Source organism: Branchiostoma lanceolatum, chromosome 13 (genome assembly GCF_035083965.1).
Source record: "Branchiostoma lanceolatum isolate klBraLanc5 chromosome 13, klBraLanc5.hap2, whole genome shotgun sequence".
NCBI classification, from domain to species: Eukaryota; Metazoa; Chordata; class Leptocardii; order Amphioxiformes; family Branchiostomatidae; genus Branchiostoma; species Branchiostoma lanceolatum.
This window is the reverse complement of record NC_089734.1, coordinates 7085022-7103058: the sequence shown is the minus strand read 5'-3', so window position 1 is coordinate 7103058 and position 18037 is coordinate 7085022. Positions and strand designations below refer to the sequence as shown.

Genomic DNA, 18037 nt, shown 5'->3' with positions numbered 1-18037 from the left:
CTAACCGTTACGCCAACACGACGTTACACCATGCTGTCAGGGAAGCACAAAACCGGACACGCTGAAAGAAAGGACGGCCCGATGTGCCACAGAACCAGACACAGAAACTGAGCAACTACAACTGCAGTGAACTTAAATGAGGCGTTTATCTAATTATGCCACTTTTAGAAAGACTCAACTGGACCATAAGCCCCGAAATGAAGTGTAGCCGCGAAAAAGAGGCACCATAAACCGAGCAGCTACAACTGCAGTCAACTTAAATGAGGCGTTTGTTGTGTGGGTAATTTGGCGATAATTATGTCACTTTTTAAAAGAGTCCACTGGGCCATACAACGAACAGTAGATAATTAGCATATCTTGTGACGCACAAATTGTTGCTGGGACAAGTGTTCTTCCACTGCCAATCCGTGGACTTGCCGGCGGCAAAACAAAGGCACAGGTTTCTTGTTTACGTTCCGGTACGTCAAGATTCTACGCTGTCGTCAGCCAACCAGTGTGCTCCCACTCAGTAAGAAGGGCATGCTGTAGGGTTGAGAGGGTCTTTCTCAACTTACAAGAAGCGCTGTAAGGTGCCAAGATGGCGGGGCACCTTGTCCTGATGTTTGTGGGGATGGTGGTGGCGGCGGCCCCGTTCGTTACTGGCAGTGATCTGAGTGCTTCAGGGTAAGTGTACGCTTCCTAACGGCTTCTTAGGATACGGATTGTAGTACATTTCGCGAAGGCGTTTGACAAAACGTTAATCTGAGTGTCCCGCAGTGAAGACCTGAAACCGTTGGGTCGATTCAGGCGCGACCGCTGAGAAAAAGACACCCATGCATAGAAACGCTTGTAGCAGCTTCTTGCCAAGTTGAGAAAGCTTGCCCTGGATCATAGATTTAGTCATGCATTTCACAGCGAAAGGTTCGAGCTCCTACAAGTACAACATAAGGGTCAGAAAGGTGGGTGCAGGACAAATACCGTATACAAAGACACTAATCACATTAGGCGGTTGTGGGAACATAGTATCTAAAACACATCATGTTGTTTGTGTCGCTGCGAGTACATGCAAAGTGGTGTGCGAAGAAGATTACACGCAGCACAACAAGAAGACTTTCGCGTCTGCTACACTGAATTGTACATGACCAACCTTTGCACTAAAACATGTCACGTTAAGCTCTTTTACCCGCAACAGGTTGTGCTTAGAACAAGGCGGTTAAAGAAAACGCAAATCATGTTATGCACACAGCTACCAGGATAAGTAGAGGTCTTAGCTTGACCAGAAGCTTGAATTTCAAGGACCAGGGTGGTGTCACGTCAAATAACGTTTCAAAAACAAAGTCTCTTGACGTATCCAGGATTTCTCTTCTTCCAATAACAGACTCTTGCGCCGCTTCAGGATAAGTTATCTGGATTTCTAGGACTCCCTTGCCGACAGGAATGGAAAAATGTGTTTCAAGACCTGCGCTGCTGGATGTTTTGTCCCCCTCTCTCTCATTCTCTGTCTGTCTGTCTCTATCTGTTTGTCTGTCTGTCTGTCTCTCTCTCCTGTCTGTAGAATTACCTACATGCCCACCAAGGCCATCTTTGCTCATGTCTTCTCGTAACTGGCTCGCACACCGCAGAATTATCTGAATTTCTAGGAATTCCTAGCCGGAAAAAATGCATTTGATTATGGACTAGAACAGACTGGATGTGGCATATCTCTCCCACTCATCCCCTTCTCTGTATCTGTGTGTGTTAGGTCAAGCTCTTTTTGCTAGCTCAAGTGTGTGGTGCGGACAAGCTTCTGTCTCTTCGTCGGTCATTTGCGGTATAAGATTTGTCCACGGATGCCCTTTTAATTTACTACATACCGAACAACATGCTTCAGAAAGAAAGAAAAAAAAGTATCTAACCAAGACGAACCACACAATGTGGAAAGAATGTTTATGAGCTGTATGACTGACGCGTGCAGAAAACAGGTGTACAGAAGACTTGTACAGTGCCTGGGCGCCGGTGGGTAACACGCTTGCCAGGACACTTCCTTGTCTTAGTGGATATCCTTTTGGTGGAAAGCTGTTCTGGGAATTTGTAAGGTGATCTGAGCCCTGGGTTTATTAAAAAGAGAGTCTCCGTTTGCTCTAAGATTAGGATCAGGTACAGCATAACGTGACTTGGAGTGATACAGGGCGCATGAAGGTGAGGGGGCGCCGAGAAACGCGTAGTAAATGTCATGGCTTAGGTTTTACTGTTTTCAGGTGTGGCGTGCTTTCTACTTACTAGTACTGCGTGCTCAACAAAGCAAAGATCTTTTGTTTCCCCAAAAGGGCTAATAAACTAACTTCGAAGTCTAGCCATGCACCCAACATTCCAAACATCGCAAACGACGCTGACTCGCCCAGTACTTCTAGAAACGGAGGATATTGCGGTGTTGAAGTGTAAACTCCATCGTGATGCAATCATTGTGGTAATGTTTACACAACACATACGAACAACACCCGTTGAAAAGGGTGCGTCTGGGGAATGATCTTGTGGGTCAAAGAAAAATACTCATCAGAGAAATGACATGAACTGCTCACGTAGAAATGACTTTACAACAAAGCTTCTTTCAAACCCTGTGAGGTCACGTGAAGGATAAGTGAGGTGCTTCGGAAACCCTCGCTAAGACCAACATTCTAAAACCCCTCATGTGCAAGATCCAATTTTGCCCAAGATTGGCGTTTTCCCAATGATCTTAGTTCACACTTGTCCGTACATTTAAGTCTGCATGAGTAGCGTATCAACACTTTTTTGGTTTAGGTAAAGTCTGCGGGGAAGAAGTTGTTATCTACTTTGACCCACCGTTGTGCAGCTTGGTTATCGAACCGAAAAAATGCCTTCTTCGGCCGCAAACTTTACCTAAACCAAAAAGAAATGTTAATACGCAACTCACGCGGACTTGGATATACGCACAAGTGTGAACGGGCCCTTATTTGACCTAGGCATACGTTCGGTGGAACGTTGATCTAGTACTGTGTAAGGTGACCTGAGCCCTGACTTTATAAGTTTGCTTACGATTAGACTAATGCACAGCGTTCTGGGAACAGAGGAAATTGCGGCGTTCCTTTGTACACACTGTCATGATGTAATCATTTGTGGTAATGTCTACAAGTGGCTTTTACACACTTCATAAAGGCAACACCCACAGGAAATGGGTCCGTCTGGGGATTGGTCTGCAATGTGCAAAGGTTAGGTATGACAGGTGGTTCCATGTAACATAGCTGTTGCCGCGTGTCCTTCGAAGCTAACGTACTTAAGTCGCGGGTCGGAAGGGCGGTTATACCGGCTATACAGATATAGATATTCTAGATCATGAAAAACAGTCGACAGAAGAAGAAAACTTCCAAAACAATTACACAAACTGCTCACGTAGAAACCAACATTATCTTTTCCATCCCTAAGAACTTGGCGCTCCTTGATAATCTAACATGTCCTTCGCGGGCCCTCTTCGTGACAACAATGACATCATGCAATGTCCTTGGTGACAGCGAATACTCCTACACAACATACTTGTCCCAATAAGTGCTCCCCCACTGTCCTGTCTACCTAACCCGTGACGACCTGGGCAGAGAGAGCGCCTCAAGGAAACGCCATGCTCCGCTACGCTTCTTTCACTCCCCGCGGGTCCATTTCGTTGTCCACAGGTGCTGTCGACCTGAACACATTACTTTTCACCGTAGATCCTTTCCCTTGACAAAGATACACAAGGAAACGTCATCTTGTGAAAACAACATACACTTAAAATCTTTAAAAAAACCCTCAAATGACAAAAATGGCACAAAAGGGCATTGCGTTGTCAGAAAAAAAATCGTCTGCCATCTAAATTCCTTGAACAAGAAGAGCGATAAGAGGAAATACCTAAAGTTGAGATATAACATGGCTATGGACACCGTGGGGTTGTATATGCGTAGGTGTCAGAGTGTTGATATTAAGGTTGTCCCCAGCAGTGATCCTGTTGTAAAGGAATAACAACATACACAGGACGTGAGTCGCGTTTTACATAGCGTGTTGCATTTGTAGCAAGAATCTATTGTGAGTGTTTAGACTAGAGTATGCTGTATTTTCCCCGTTGTGTGTTGTCTGTCCACGCTTTTTTTCATGTTACATGTACTGGCAATTAGCCTCCGGCCAAGAACTTGCTATAAACTTTCATTTGTTGTTTTTCTACGAAAAGGAAGGTGGCGGAGTAATGTTGAGTATTTGCGCACTTGCTTGTCGGCAAATAAGCTTAGGAATGTATACAGTTATGCATAAATCGTGCTGGCGAATGCCTCGCTACGTTTAACGCGTTTTCTACAGGAAGTAGCCAGGGTGACCGTGTGATGTCATTGCTTATTTGTTGAAAGACGAAATGACTCTAAACAAAGCTTCTTTCGTGAAAGCAGAAATCTTGTGAGGTCAGGCGTTTGAGCAATGACGTGCTTCAGAAACCATGGCAACAGAATTACCATGAATCTTTCAACGTGTACAAGTCTACCCACTTTAAGAATTTAGAATCGGCACAATCGTAAAGGACTCTTAACATACTCAATACACTGAGCATGCAGATAACAACGCCCTTCATAGAAAAGTGTACATCCGTTATTTTGGCTGCAGAGACGTAAATTTACTCTTCTTCAGAGTCTGTGTACTTGTCTTGACCAAGTCAATAACACTTGTTCATTAGACCGTGTAGGAACAAGCTGACTTCAAATAACACCTCCGTTAAAGGTGAAAATAAATAAGCAAGTGACTGGTTGTGTTTACATATGCCACCGATTAGGACTTGGTGACTTTTAAGATCGACAGTGTGCTAAATAAAGGACAAATCATGCACGCTGTGGCGAACGCGCGTCAAAACAACATATCATCATCAGAGATTTTACGATTTCGGAAATTCACACGGCATATCGTCGATCATAAATGGTGGCCGGGTAAAAAAATTCATCCGTTCACAAGAAATAGATTCTTCCGTTATTACCTTCGCCAAAAATGTTTGGTAGCGTTCGTATGTATGTATGTTTGTTTGTATGTATGTGGATGAACAGCATAACTCGAGAAGTCCTTAATGAATTGTCTTGATATTTGGTATGAGATGTACGTCTTGATGAGACCTTGAAACTATTACATTGTGGGCCTCCCTAGCAGCTTGTTACGGTACGTCAGCAGATATCGCGATCAAAATGTTGTTTGTCCTTCAAAAAGGTCAACTTGACATGGTTCATTCTGCCAACTCAGCTGAGCGCAGCAGCACACTATCAGACCTGCGTCACACGGTGCGTACCTGCGGCAATATTTGTCCCTGCTTGTTCTGCAAGACGAGGAATGCCTTTCCTTGTTGTTTCCTGAGGTCGGCTTTGTTAGCGCCCTGTTTACCTGTGCGACAGGTGAGAGAACAGAACAAAGCCGGCTGGCGGGATGTTATGTTACCACAGTCACGCCCCGCGGAGGCCGCCCCGCTACATTTCCTCTTACCAAGGGCTCCATTTGGGACGCCACATCTACTCTTGACGCCACATTACGAGAGGAAAATGCATGTCTTCAACGTTTTCTCCAAGTTCGATCTTTAACACTTGTTGTGATGACAAACTCAAGTGGTGTTTGAAGTATCTAGGCTAAACGTCACTGATGCACTAATGGAGTTACTGATATAGCCGGGCGATGTCTTCGTCTTAAGTTATGAGTACTTAACAGCTGGTGTAAGGTCGAAGGGCGGTTATATACCTGCTCTACAGATACAGATACTTGAACTGGAGTGCTAAAGATTAAACAAAAAACGAAAAAAAACGAGGTATTGATCAGAGATACAAAATACTGTAAATGCAGAAGTGTTCGCGGTGGTTTTACGTTCGCGGTTTTACACTCAATTTCCCATTAGCGCGAAATAAAAAACACGCAAACTTAAACGCATTCACAGTAACCAATTCCTCCTCATAATCACACGCACTTCTACGAGCGCCGGGTGTTGTAGTCCACCACACTCAACTAGACGGCGTACAGGACCAGAGACCAAATTTGGATCTGTGTGACCCTTGATTTCATAATCGCAATATGTAAAAGTATGATTCAAAAGAGAACAAAAGACATAAAAATGATTCGTCTTTTATCTATGAAGTTCGTTGAGCGATGTGTTAAATCTTTTGTCGCTCAGCGGTTTCAGCCATATTTTTGGCAACACCTCAGGTGCGGAGACATCCTTAGTTTACAAGCACTCATCTATCGACTCTTTCTTCCAGTGCCCATGTGTGCTCCCGCCAGGAGGCGTACCAACAGCAGTACACCGTGCCCGAGCGGGCATCCCGGACGCAGGTCTACTACACAAGCTGCTGGGTTTTCTTCACGTGTACTCGATACAGGTAAGTCTCACAATCATAACACCTACTCACTACATAGTTGTGCCATTCAACATGGAAAAGAGGTGGCTACCTGGGTTTCAAAGATGTAATTTAAGGTACAGCTGAAGGGTGGCTGAGGAGTTTTGGGATGTTATTGAAAAAAAACCTTTATAAACCTTCCTCACCCTTAACTTTTTTCAGGTAGTACCTTATGGCAAGGTGCTACTTTATGCAAATTAGTATGACGTCATGATTACGTCATCAAGAGTTATAAGGCCACGTCCATTTTTAGAAAAAAGGCTCTCCTTGGCTTGTACTTCGATGTTTATCAACATTACTTTGCAGGAATGTACATGATTGTGATACATCAAGGATTATGTGAGCCTATGATTATATATTGAACTGACAATTTTTTGCGATTTTTTTGGTTATTTTCGATCAAAAACGAACTGCGAAGACAACGACAGGGCTTTTCCTGGTTAAGAGATACTGAGATCCTGTGGTAAGGAGTGAACTACTAGGTTGAATTGCCAGTTGCCGTACCAAGTTACATTGTTCTTACTCGTGGCGAATAAACCGCTTTCCAAGAATCATGTCAGCAGCTGGAGTAGATCCCGGCGCAATGGAATACCCATAACGCTGGTTAATCTAAACTTTAGTAAACACTGAATACTGAATAGACGCGGCTGTTTATCATTTTACAGGTTTGCGTAGCAAAACCTTTGTTGGATCCGTCGGCATGTGTGGTGGCCGTCATCTTGATTTTGTGACGTCGCAGGGTAGCCATACCATTTCATTGGGAGGGGTGTTTTGGGGGGTCGCTAGCGTTCTCTCTTTTTTTTAAAGAAATCGGCACACAACTATCACACATTCAACTCAAATAAAAAGGAAAATTAAATGCCAATTCATAATTATAAAAAGACCCCGTAATCGCTAAACTAACATAGCAAACCTGAAGTAGATGTAGCAGAAATACCTAACTGTAGTTTTCTCAAGTTTGGTTGTTGTGTTTCTAGGACGGTGTACTATACCCAGCAAAGGGCCGCGGTGCGCACGGTGTACCAGGCTGCCTACCAGTGCTGCACCGGCTGGCAGCAGTCAGGCAACTCCTGCCCAACACGTACGTTGGGGAACTTGAAGCATCTTTTTACATACATGCGAAACAAGAAATGAATGAGTTACAAGATTTAAAGTCCGAAGATCCTGATTTACATAGCTAAACACGAAGTAACAGCTATAGACGAAAGGACCACTATAATGAATGATATAAAATGATAGAATATTGTAAAAAGTCAATGACTTATCATACACACAATTGTCCAAAAATGGTATTGAATTGGCACTACAAAGATGGACAGCAGCTCATGACCTTTCTCTTACCGTTTAGCGGTCTGCTCCAACGGCTGTCAGAATGGCGGGGCCTGCACAGCTCCTGACGTCTGTGCCTGTACCGATGGATTCGAGGGAAACCGCTGTCAGACAGGTTAGTGATGTTTATCAATTGATCTTTTTCACATTCATCTGTCACGTCATGTGCTTTCTACCTGTCCGACTATGCTGATTTCCCATTCCGTTAGAATATATCAGTAAGGTCTAGTACTGGAAACAATTAGAGATTTTAGGAGTTCGGCTGGTCTCACTCACAGTCTCTATGCTCTCTACTCATTTTCTTCATTTCTATCATGTCTTACATGTTTATATTTGGCCACTGACAGACAAGAATGAGTGCTCCAGTGGCAATGGAGGCTGTAGCCAAACCTGTTCCAACACCAGGGGGAGCTATGTCTGTTCCTGCCAACAGGGATTCGTGCTGGACAGCGATGGACGAGGTTGTTTAGGTGAGGACCACAGCCTTCGCTTGGCTTTAAATCCTTTGTCTTGATAGTCAACCAACGTGTAAATCGGTTTTGGGTGCGGTTTCTGAGATGTGTACAGGATGCTATAATTCTATTGAAGGCCTGGAAGCTGACAAATTTCTGAAATCGTATTTCTAGATACGTTGCTGTAATAATGTTGATCTGCCACGATCTTCGGTAGTTACAAGTGTCTCTAAAAGAACGAGGTTCCTTTATTGTAGCACAGCATTCTTGTAGAAGATAAGGTTTCAGAATATGTGGCCAACGTCGCTTTTGAAGCCTTGATGGGGATTTTCTTATCGTTCTTATTTTTGTTAATTTTCTACCCAGACCATGACGAGTGCGCGGCTAGTGACCACGGGTGCCAGCAGCGGTGCCTGAACTCTCACGGCGGGTACAGCTGCGGCTGTGAGGACGGCTATGAGCTGGACAGGAACGGAAAGACATGCAGCGGTGAGGAGGGCGTTTCCATATTACTGATGAAGCAAATACCACATCAATATTTATTTACAATAAAGTTCTTCTATAAAGTTATTCATCAGTTTAATACAACAAATAGAGCTAAACCTATGTTTACATTCAACGTCCTGCTTAACTAAAATAGACCAACATCTTGTTAGCGCATTGAGTTGCACATCTATGGGGGGGGGGGGCGTTTGCTGTCCACAGCATAAGCGACAATGTATAGCTATGTTGAAGATCTTACAAACTGCGAACCAGTCAACTACTACCACTACTAATACTTATCCGGTGCTGGAGAACATCTGCATGTATTGTAGTGCACCGCAAGGGTCTTCAGAGTACCTACTACATACTTACGATCTCCATTGTATTCAGTTCGCTTCTTGATCTGAAGATATCACGTCTGAGGTCTAAACGTTCACCACGGTTTGTTCCAGATATCGATGAATGTGCCAGCTCGCCCTGCAGTCAGATCTGTACCCAGAACGCACCGGGGCACGGGTACCAGTGTTCCTGTGGGGACGGGTACACCCTGGAGGACGATGGGACATCCTGCGAACGTGAGTGTTTAGATAAACCGTAACTGCGCCCGTAAGAGCTTGATACGAACAGTAACAACAAGCTGCTAGGAGGCCAACCATACACAGCTTCTTCCTTACGTCAAGCGCCATCTGCCAGCAAACAATCACGACCATAGCATGTACAGGACAAAAGATACAAAAAAAATGGAAGTTCTGCTGCAGCACCAAGGTCATACACCAGGGGGCCCAAAGTCTACCTTGACCTTGGTCTTCCCAACACCTACATACAAACCAAATATCTTAAGTTATGCTTAACCACAAATACCCAGAAACACAGACAGACAGACATGCAAAAAAAAGCAAAAACAATACCTCCATTTTCCATGGAGGTAATAAGACTTATACGAAGACTGAATTCTTTTTGCCGTTCACTAAACAAGTGCAATTAGTTGTAGTTCTAGTTCTGTAGATAAGACATGTAGCATAAAGCCAGCAACATACCAAATACCATATACGTTTAGATAAATGGTAGAGAAGTTATGACGGTACGTTAGTCTTCATCTTTTGACCATCTTTCGAATACCATTTTGCTCCAAATACAACATCTTGTAGTTAACGTGCTTTTACCACGCAGCTAATGATCTCTCTCCCCTTGCAGCCCAATGCCCGCAGGGATGTGGTAACGGCGGCCGCTGTGCCAGTCCGGGCGTGTGTGAATGTGTGGGCGGGTTCTCTGGAGATGCCTGCCAAGAACGTAAGTACGGTAACCCGGAGGGGCTCATCATCGTTTAACAATGTGTACAGGAACCTCATACCTGGTTTTGCAGTCGCTAAGAATTCTCAACATGGCAACAAATAAATACATAAGATACGACAAGGAGAAGTTTGAACTCTGCTCAATCATTTATTAGTTAGCGCAGACAAATTCATTCAAGATGCCCATATGTGTCTATATCAAGAACCTTAGGACTGTGTCTTAAATTTTTTGCTACATCTCTCATTTCTTTCCCCAACAGCCGTGTGTGATCCTCCCTGTGAGAATGGCGGAGTCTGTGACGCCCCGGATGTCTGCTTCTGTCAGCCCGGCTTCAACGGAGACCAGTGTCAGGACGGTAACATCATAATGCCACTGTTTATGCTTTATAACATCATAACATCATAACATATCGTTAGTGAAAATCTACAGCTTTTTGTCTATTAGAAAGAACATTTTGAACGATCAATCTTGTTTCAGTTTACTGGGTAGTTGTGCAATGAGAATTCAAAGTGACCGAATACGCGTGTGTTTTCAGACATTGACGAGTGTGCGGATGGCAACAATGGCGGATGCGCGCATAACTGTTTCGACGAACGGGGCTCCTACCGCTGCGAATGCCGGGAAGGCTACGTCTTGGACGGTAACAACAAAGGCTGCTCAGGTAAGTCTTAATTTCTCCATGCCTTTTCTTTTAGCTTGACTAAAAGCATATTAAGTTCACAAACATTCCTCCAGCTGAAAAACCGACTATAAAAGACTATCATCTCTTCCGCTAAAACTAACGTTCATTCCTAGATAGGGTTGACTAATCGACTGTTCACACACTAGAAGTAACCTTAACACATTCTGCCATAAATGTCATGTCGAAGTGCCTCTGAGTTTCGCTCAATCACGCCCCCATGCAGATCATGACGAATGTGCAGCCGACGACCACGGCTGTGACTTCTGTCAGAACATGGAGGGGAGCTACAGGTGCTACTGTGGTGACGGCTACGTGTTGGGCGACGATGGGAAGAAGTGCATGGGTGAGTGGAAGGATGTCCAACAAGCTTCTTCGGTTATTTTTCACTTTTGTTGATTGGTTTGCTAATCGCTTGTTGTTTCCTCGCTTATTTTATTGATGTGGTAAGGTGCTGTACATTTATTTTGATGGGATTTACGTGATCACATATTAGTATTTTCAGTTTCCTGTGTATCTGTATCTATATAGCCGGTATAACCGCCATTCGGCGTAACACACCAGCTTCGCAGGCACGCGGCGCGGCAGCAGCTGGTTATATTACACCGAACGACCTGTCACGTCTAACCTTCGCATATCTAACTGCGTGCATTGTTTAAAGCTATCTAATGAGGATGCTTCCACTGTACTTGGTTGTAACGAGTTCCACTCTACGATCGTTCTAGGAAAATTAGAATTTTTAAACACATCAATCCTAGGTTGAAAAGTCTGATACTTAAAGGCATGGCTATTTCTTGTCCTTTTCTGAGCTGGTATTAGATACTTATTAGTTGGTACGACCACCAATTTATTAGTCATTTTGTACATCATGCATAGTCTGGACATTTTCCTTCTCTCCTCGAGTGACATCCACTGCAGATCTGTTTTCATTTTGGTGACACTAGCACCCCTGACGTAGTTGTGTTCATTTTTGTCTGTCTACATTGTATTTACGTCTGATACATTTACGTAACCAAACGCACACATGCGGATTCTACAGTTACATTGGAATAACATCGTTCTCACCATTGACTCATATTGTTTGCTATCTGTAGATATCAATGAGTGCGAAGGCGATAACGCTTGCGAAGAGATCTGCCTGAACACCAACGGCAGCTACGCATGCGCATGTCTGCCTGGATTCTATCTGGATGGAAACGGAATCAACTGTCTCGGTAAGAATATTTTTCACCATTTTTTTTGTCTCAAATACTATCAGTTTCTTGATTTCTATGGTTACGTCTATTGTAGGTATATGTTTGGTCGTTCTCAACACGATCTCTTTTCGTTTACTCATTTCTAAAATCATATATGTTTTGCCATATATAAGTATTAAAAATTAAGAATAAATGATGATGATGAATGAATTTGAGTGTTCAACATTGTATCCATCAGTGTATCCATCCCCTTAACCCTCGCGTAGCCTCGCGAGATCGACTCTCGCGAAGCCTCACGAGATCATTAATGCTCGCGTAGCCTCGCGAGATCTAACAGACCGTCCCACTTCCAGACCATGACGAGTGCGCCACCCACGACCACGGCTGCCAGCACCAGTGTGTGAACAGCCGCGGGTTTTACAGCTGTGAGTGTCACGATGGGTTCCTGCTGCAGGACGACCTCAAGTCGTGTGTAGGTGAGTAAAAACGGCATTAGTTATAAGTCTGTTTTGTTTAGGGATGAGTGAAACTCTATAACGTACTACTAAAATCTTTCATAACAGCGATATTTGATACTGACATGATCCTACAAGAATGCAACCTAAGGTTCAAAGCCAACCTGCATCCGTTCTTACTGTATCATCACTACGTGACATCACATCGACATTGTTCTTTTTCCTCAAGTAAGACCGATAGTTAGTGCCGAAAACTGCTGACATTTCAAAAGTCACGTTCTGATATATCAGGTTTTGTCCAACCCGCTGGCAAATCTCTCACAAAGAAAAGCCGCCTGTAAATTTGATCTCATGCAAATACTAATATCCTCTACGCAGGTCTGACAGTGAAGTATTTTAAACACAACTACAGTCTTGTCACCTGTCAACGTTTTGGCAGCTTGTCAACTGCTTTTATCAGGGGGCAATGAACTCTGCTCTGTAACTGCTTGTGACTTTCCAAGCTGATGAAACTATTCATAACGAGTATGTCTGAATAGCAAAGTTATTTATTCACGACCACATATTCAACAAGAGCGGACGTTTTTATGACCGTCTGGGACGTTCTTCAGTGCAATTCTGACTGTTTTTGCACTGCAGCTAGGTGTCACTGCTAACGATGCAGTCCCAAAAGTATCAATTCTTTACGTTTGGGACCGCATCGTTAGCAGTGACATCGAGCTGCAGTGCAAAGTGAACCAGTCAAAATTGCTCTGACGGTTATCAAAACGTCGGCTCTTGGTAAACATGTGGTTGTGAGTAAACTGAGAACTGTTAGATTCTGTCACTCACCAACCTGATGAAACCATTCACAGAACGTATGTCTGTTTGACGCTTTACAGACATTGACGAGTGCGCTGCAGAGGTGTCTCCGTGTGGTCAGATCTGTGAGAACTCGGAGGGAGGGTTCCAGTGTCTGTGTGAGGACGGGTATGCGCTGATCCCAAGTGAACCTGGACAGTGCAAACGTGAGTCGTTTGAACCAACATTCTTTTAACCTTCTTTGTATGTCATACAATAATAGTCATACCACCAACCATCTCGTCGTATACAAAGTTTATTTTGGTAAAAAAAGGGGAGCTGATTCAGCGTACTGATATGAGTACTTTTAAAACGTGCATAGTCTGTACGTGGTCAACGACATTGTTATCATTACAATTACGACTGATGGTGATTTTGCTTACTTATCAATAATAAAGGTTTTATTATTAGTTTAGGATTTGACGAAATTTAGAGGGTGCGGATAGGATGATTTATTTGCTATTCTAACATGTAGTATACAATGAAGATGGTGCTAACTCTTTGCTGTTGTACAACATCTTTTGCTTTTTGTTCAAAATGTATTGCAGCTGTCTGTGATCCCCCTTGCGCCGCGGGAGGACATTGCACCGCTCCCGACACGTGCAAATGCACTCCAGGTTTCGCTGGGACCTACTGCGAAATCGGTGACTATATTCTTTCTAGATACAAACCTGTTTCATTCACAGCACATAATCATATACAAAGTAGTGTCGTCAAAACATGTAGAAATAGTTCATCAATAAGCTTGTGATGTTATTTGCCGACGCCTTGTGCAGTATCTATTTTTGCAGATCAATCTATCAATCAAATAACATCTTGCCTTTACTGGACAAAGTCGAGATTGGATCCAAACATGTGATTGCTCCTAGGAAAGCGTAGATTTGTGCTGTACATGTCGAATAGCAGTTGTTGTATGTTACCAATGAAAACATGCACATCTATCTGTTCACAGACATCAAGGCAAGACTTGCCCTATCTGGGGACCACTGGACGAAGAACTCCACCGGCTGCCAGTGCTACTTTGACTACTCCCGGTTTGACTGCGCCTGTTGTGTGGACGGAGGCTGCCAGTGCACCCAGGTACATGATACTCCGGCTGTTCTCTGTCTCCATACACTATTCTTCAATTCTATATATCGACGTTTCAATAACTACATCACCCCAAGTCCCTACGCAGCGTACTTATTCCCAAAATATGCAACATTTCAAGTTCTGAAGTATAAATACTTAAGGTTCAAATCCTTGATACCTTTCAGCCTCAATCATTCATGCTCTAGGACTTGATATTATTACCTATTGACATGGATTAATGACACTAAGCTGATAGAAAAGCACAAATTAACCTTTGTTTCCCATTCTACAGGAGCACCCTGAGCAATGCGTGCAGTGTGGGTATGGGCACACATGTGGACTTCTGGACTTAGGTAAGTTGCTGTCTGTCAATCTATTTACGTCTATTTGTTTGTTTGATTTTTTTCAAATGATTTGTTGACTTGTTTGTTTGTTTGTTTGTTTGTTTGTTTGTTTGTTTGTTTGAAACATACGCTTGTGGTAGCTCGTAAGAGAACTAACTGTACGTTGTAAAACTTGCAGCTGGTGTTGACGGCTGGACGCTGTCTGAGTCTGGATGTCAGTGTCCGGGCGGAAACCGGCTGAACCTGAGCTGCCCGTGCTGCCAGAACCGGGGCTGCCCCTGCACCAACAACGTGCCCGGCCGCTGTGCGCAGTGTGGCCGCGAGGCGCACTGTGAGGGAGGTGGGGGAATTATTCTTATGATACTCTCCAAGCTGAGGTGTGAGTCCGGCTGGTTTTTGACGTCTTTTTAGACGTATTTGTCTGGCTTTCTACTTTGTCATGTTTTTTGGGGTGGTGAGACAAAGAAAATCATGACGGGCCCACTCCTCAGCTTGGAGAGTATTCTTATGTCTTTATGATTTAGTATTCCGTCTTGTAGACAATAGGATATTGATATATGATAAGACATACCGCATGGCATTTGCATTCATCACAGCATACAACAAGCAGTATGGAAATATAGCTGGACTGCGATATGTATGTATCATCTCATCGCAGTTTGGGCTAATTTTCATTGAGAAAGCAATGGAATGATGGTAACCAAGTACCTTTGCGCACTCAGAAATAATTGTGAACGTTGAGCGGTAAGATAGGATTTCCTAAGCTGTCCCAGGTTTTAATATCTTGCGTATTCTCTGTTTCAGGAGGTGGCAAATAGGATTGCAAGGAGGGATACATCCGGGACCTTTGGCACCATCTGAACGTCGTGACATCCGCCTGGTGATTTTGAAGCAGACTTGTTTTACCATACCCAAGAACAGTGTGATTCCTATATGCAAATAAAGCACAACCCTTCACGTAATTTTCTTCTTTAGGACATGTTAAGAAAGTTTGCATCATATAATAGAGTCTTACAGCTTATCTCTACATCTATACAGATTATCTTTATGTCATGGTGATGGCTCATGTAAACGTCACGGACAGACATGTGTGTTTATTATCCTTCAATTCTCGTTGAAATTGCAGCAAAAACTACTATGGTAATCACATTTCCCCCTTGCTCTACTCTATCTCAAACTAACGTTAACTGTTCCTAAGCTTCTTTTTAAAACTAACTAAATCATGACATTATCATGAAGAAACAATCACCTTTCATTCGCCAAAGAAAGAGAAGAACACCTTCGTTAATCTTACATTTTCCTATCTAAACAATGTCCTATTGTATTGGTTTCCACCTTATTCCTTTAACTATAATCTACCAAGTTTCTATCTGGGCACTGTGCAAGAAATCGATTACTATATCAAGTCACTATCATAGCCAAGAGAGTTTATAACTGATACCTTCTTAAAGCTATATAACATGATCATAGACAGAATTTTTTTTCTTGTATTCAGCATATTTTGGTCAGAAAAAGAGTGCTTTATAATCAATGTTAGATTTATCTTTTCAATGACAGTTAACAGTTCGATAGGTTTTGGTCATACAACAACAGAACGTTTCCACAAAAGACATCAAAGCAACGAATTTGAAGATTTCTAAAATCATGTATTACAGCTTTAAGCAGCGCACGAGTGTTATACATTGGAGGGTGGCATTGCAAAACCTTGTAGTTCATTTTTATACCGCTATCACGCATAATTAGATAAAGGCTATTTTTCACTTCATGAGAACCAAATGACTATGCAAGAGTGTTTTACGAAAACAGAACGTATTTTGATATTGAATTCTGAATATATTTTCATAGCGGAAAAATTATCCATTAAATTTGAGGCCGTATGGGCACTGGGCTGTTAATTCACTATGTCTAGGACACGGTAAAATGATTGATAGAATTACAAGTTGTATATTTTTGCAACTTGCTGGACTTGCATGGCCAGGGTAGCTCCCCAATAAGTCTTATTTCTTCAATAAACCTGTCTTGATCATCTTCAAATATGTTTCAGCGAAGTTTTGTTGTTTTCATTTGTTATGTCAAAGTACGTAGTAACTGTAGTGACTATTGCATTTTGTTCTGACTCCTCCCAACTGGTAATGTTGATTTCCATTGAAGCCTCCATTCCACTAGACGGCGATCGCTCTGCGACCTTGCTGTGACATTAATTGGATGTGTGTAACGCTTGGCTTCATATTTGAAAAGACAACACACAAATAATGTTTTTTTTATGAATGAAATTCGTTGAGCGCTCTGTCAAATTTTATGTCGCAGCGCGGTCGCATCGAGGTCGCCGTCTGCGTGGAAGGAGGTGGGCCGGGAATCATCGGGCAACTTTGTGATGAACAAGTGAAATATGTCAAAAGGCCCTGATTGATGACAGTAATACCACTGTGTACGCATTTTTAGGAAATAAATCTTGTCCTCGCACTGTAGTGGCTAAATGGCCAGTAAACTATGTGTCCATACATACAGGGTTGCTTACACGAACGAGGACAATACATTCCAAAGGGTACAGTGGGCCTACATAATGAAGAGGTTCTCCAGGCTTGGATGAACGTCACGGTAACGCTTGAGTTTGCTATTTGCTTACTACGGTTGAAGACATTTGCCCTTAGTTTACTCAATGGGACAGAGATCATTTCTTTCTGCTAATGTGTCTTAAAGGTTAACGGGCCTATAAAACGTTTCTTATTTTCTGGATCAAGAAATCCGTTTAACTTTCGGGATTGTAGGGATGTCCCTGTAGCTCAACTGGTAGGCGCCTCACAGTTGAGCTAGCGCTCCTGGTTCCAACTAGGTGCTTACTGGGCCTGGAAGACCCCGGTTCGAATCCTGGGAAGGGCATCTCGGTTGGGGCTGCAACCGTCTTTCGGAAGGGAAGTAATGGAGGTCCCGTGTACGAGGAGGTGCCTCGGTCATGTTAGAGGGGAATCGCTGGCAAGGAAACTTGCTAACTAGACACTACAAGGTGAACAACAACAATTTAGGAGTTGTAGCTAGCTGAATATTATGTCAGAGCGCTAAGAAAGACAGAGACACTTGAAAGAGCAGAGTAGACAGAGACCAGACAAGATGACCGACACTAAGATGATGATGACGATGACTATGACAATAAATCATGCACTGCGTCGTGTTCTGCTTAAAAAGCTCAAAAACACCTAGACCGCGAAAACATATTGGAACGGAGGCTTGCTAATTCTGAAAAACAAGGAAAATACTTTCATATTGGTAAATAGAGTTAAGTGCATGACTAAACCTCGCGGTTTGATGTACAAACAACATTATTTACAAACTCCTAAGTGGGATTCTATACAAAACCCAAGCATACACAAACTCGGTACAGCGGTGGCTTAACACTCATGAGAAAACAAGAACATATTTACAGTTACCTAGCGTAAAACGTCTGACTAAACCTTGGGTTTATATCTACAAACAAAACATTATTTACAAATCACTACGCATTCTACCCAAAATGCTTAAGGACTAGACGTCATTACAATGGTGGCTTA

General features: G+C 43.0%; 1 protein-coding gene across 1 annotated transcript; it reads left to right on the top strand.

Annotated features, from left to right (window-relative positions):
- The first annotated feature begins 495 nt into the window (after positions 1–495).
- LOC136447094 (matrilin-2-like) lies at positions 496–16526 on the top strand. Its single transcript, XM_066445782.1, has 19 exons — positions 496–663; positions 6213–6332; positions 7328–7431; positions 7699–7794; positions 8027–8149; positions 8498–8620; positions 9067–9189; positions 9809–9904; positions 10167–10262; positions 10443–10568; positions 10813–10932; positions 11681–11800; positions 12136–12258; positions 13119–13244; positions 13626–13721; positions 14030–14157; positions 14441–14501; positions 14671–14832; positions 15297–16526. The coding sequence occupies exons 1-19, from the start codon at positions 578–580 to the stop codon at positions 15308–15310; spliced, it is 2043 nt and encodes a 680-aa protein (XP_066301879.1). The 5' UTR covers positions 496–577; the 3' UTR covers positions 15311–16526.
- The last annotated feature ends 1511 nt before the right edge of the window (positions 16527–18037 follow it).

Coding starts and splice junctions, on each gene's coding strand:
- LOC136447094 (XM_066445782.1), top strand. CDS start 578: ATGGCGGGGCACCTTGTCCTGATGTTTGTGGGGATGGTGGTGGCGGCG. Junction 7,432..7,698: donor AGGCAACTCCTGCCCAACAC/GTACGTTGGGGA, acceptor CTTACCGTTTAG/CGGTCTGCTCCAACGGCTGT. Junction 10,263..10,442: donor CGGAGACCAGTGTCAGGACG/GTAACATCATAA, acceptor GTGTGTTTTCAG/ACATTGACGAGTGTGCGGAT.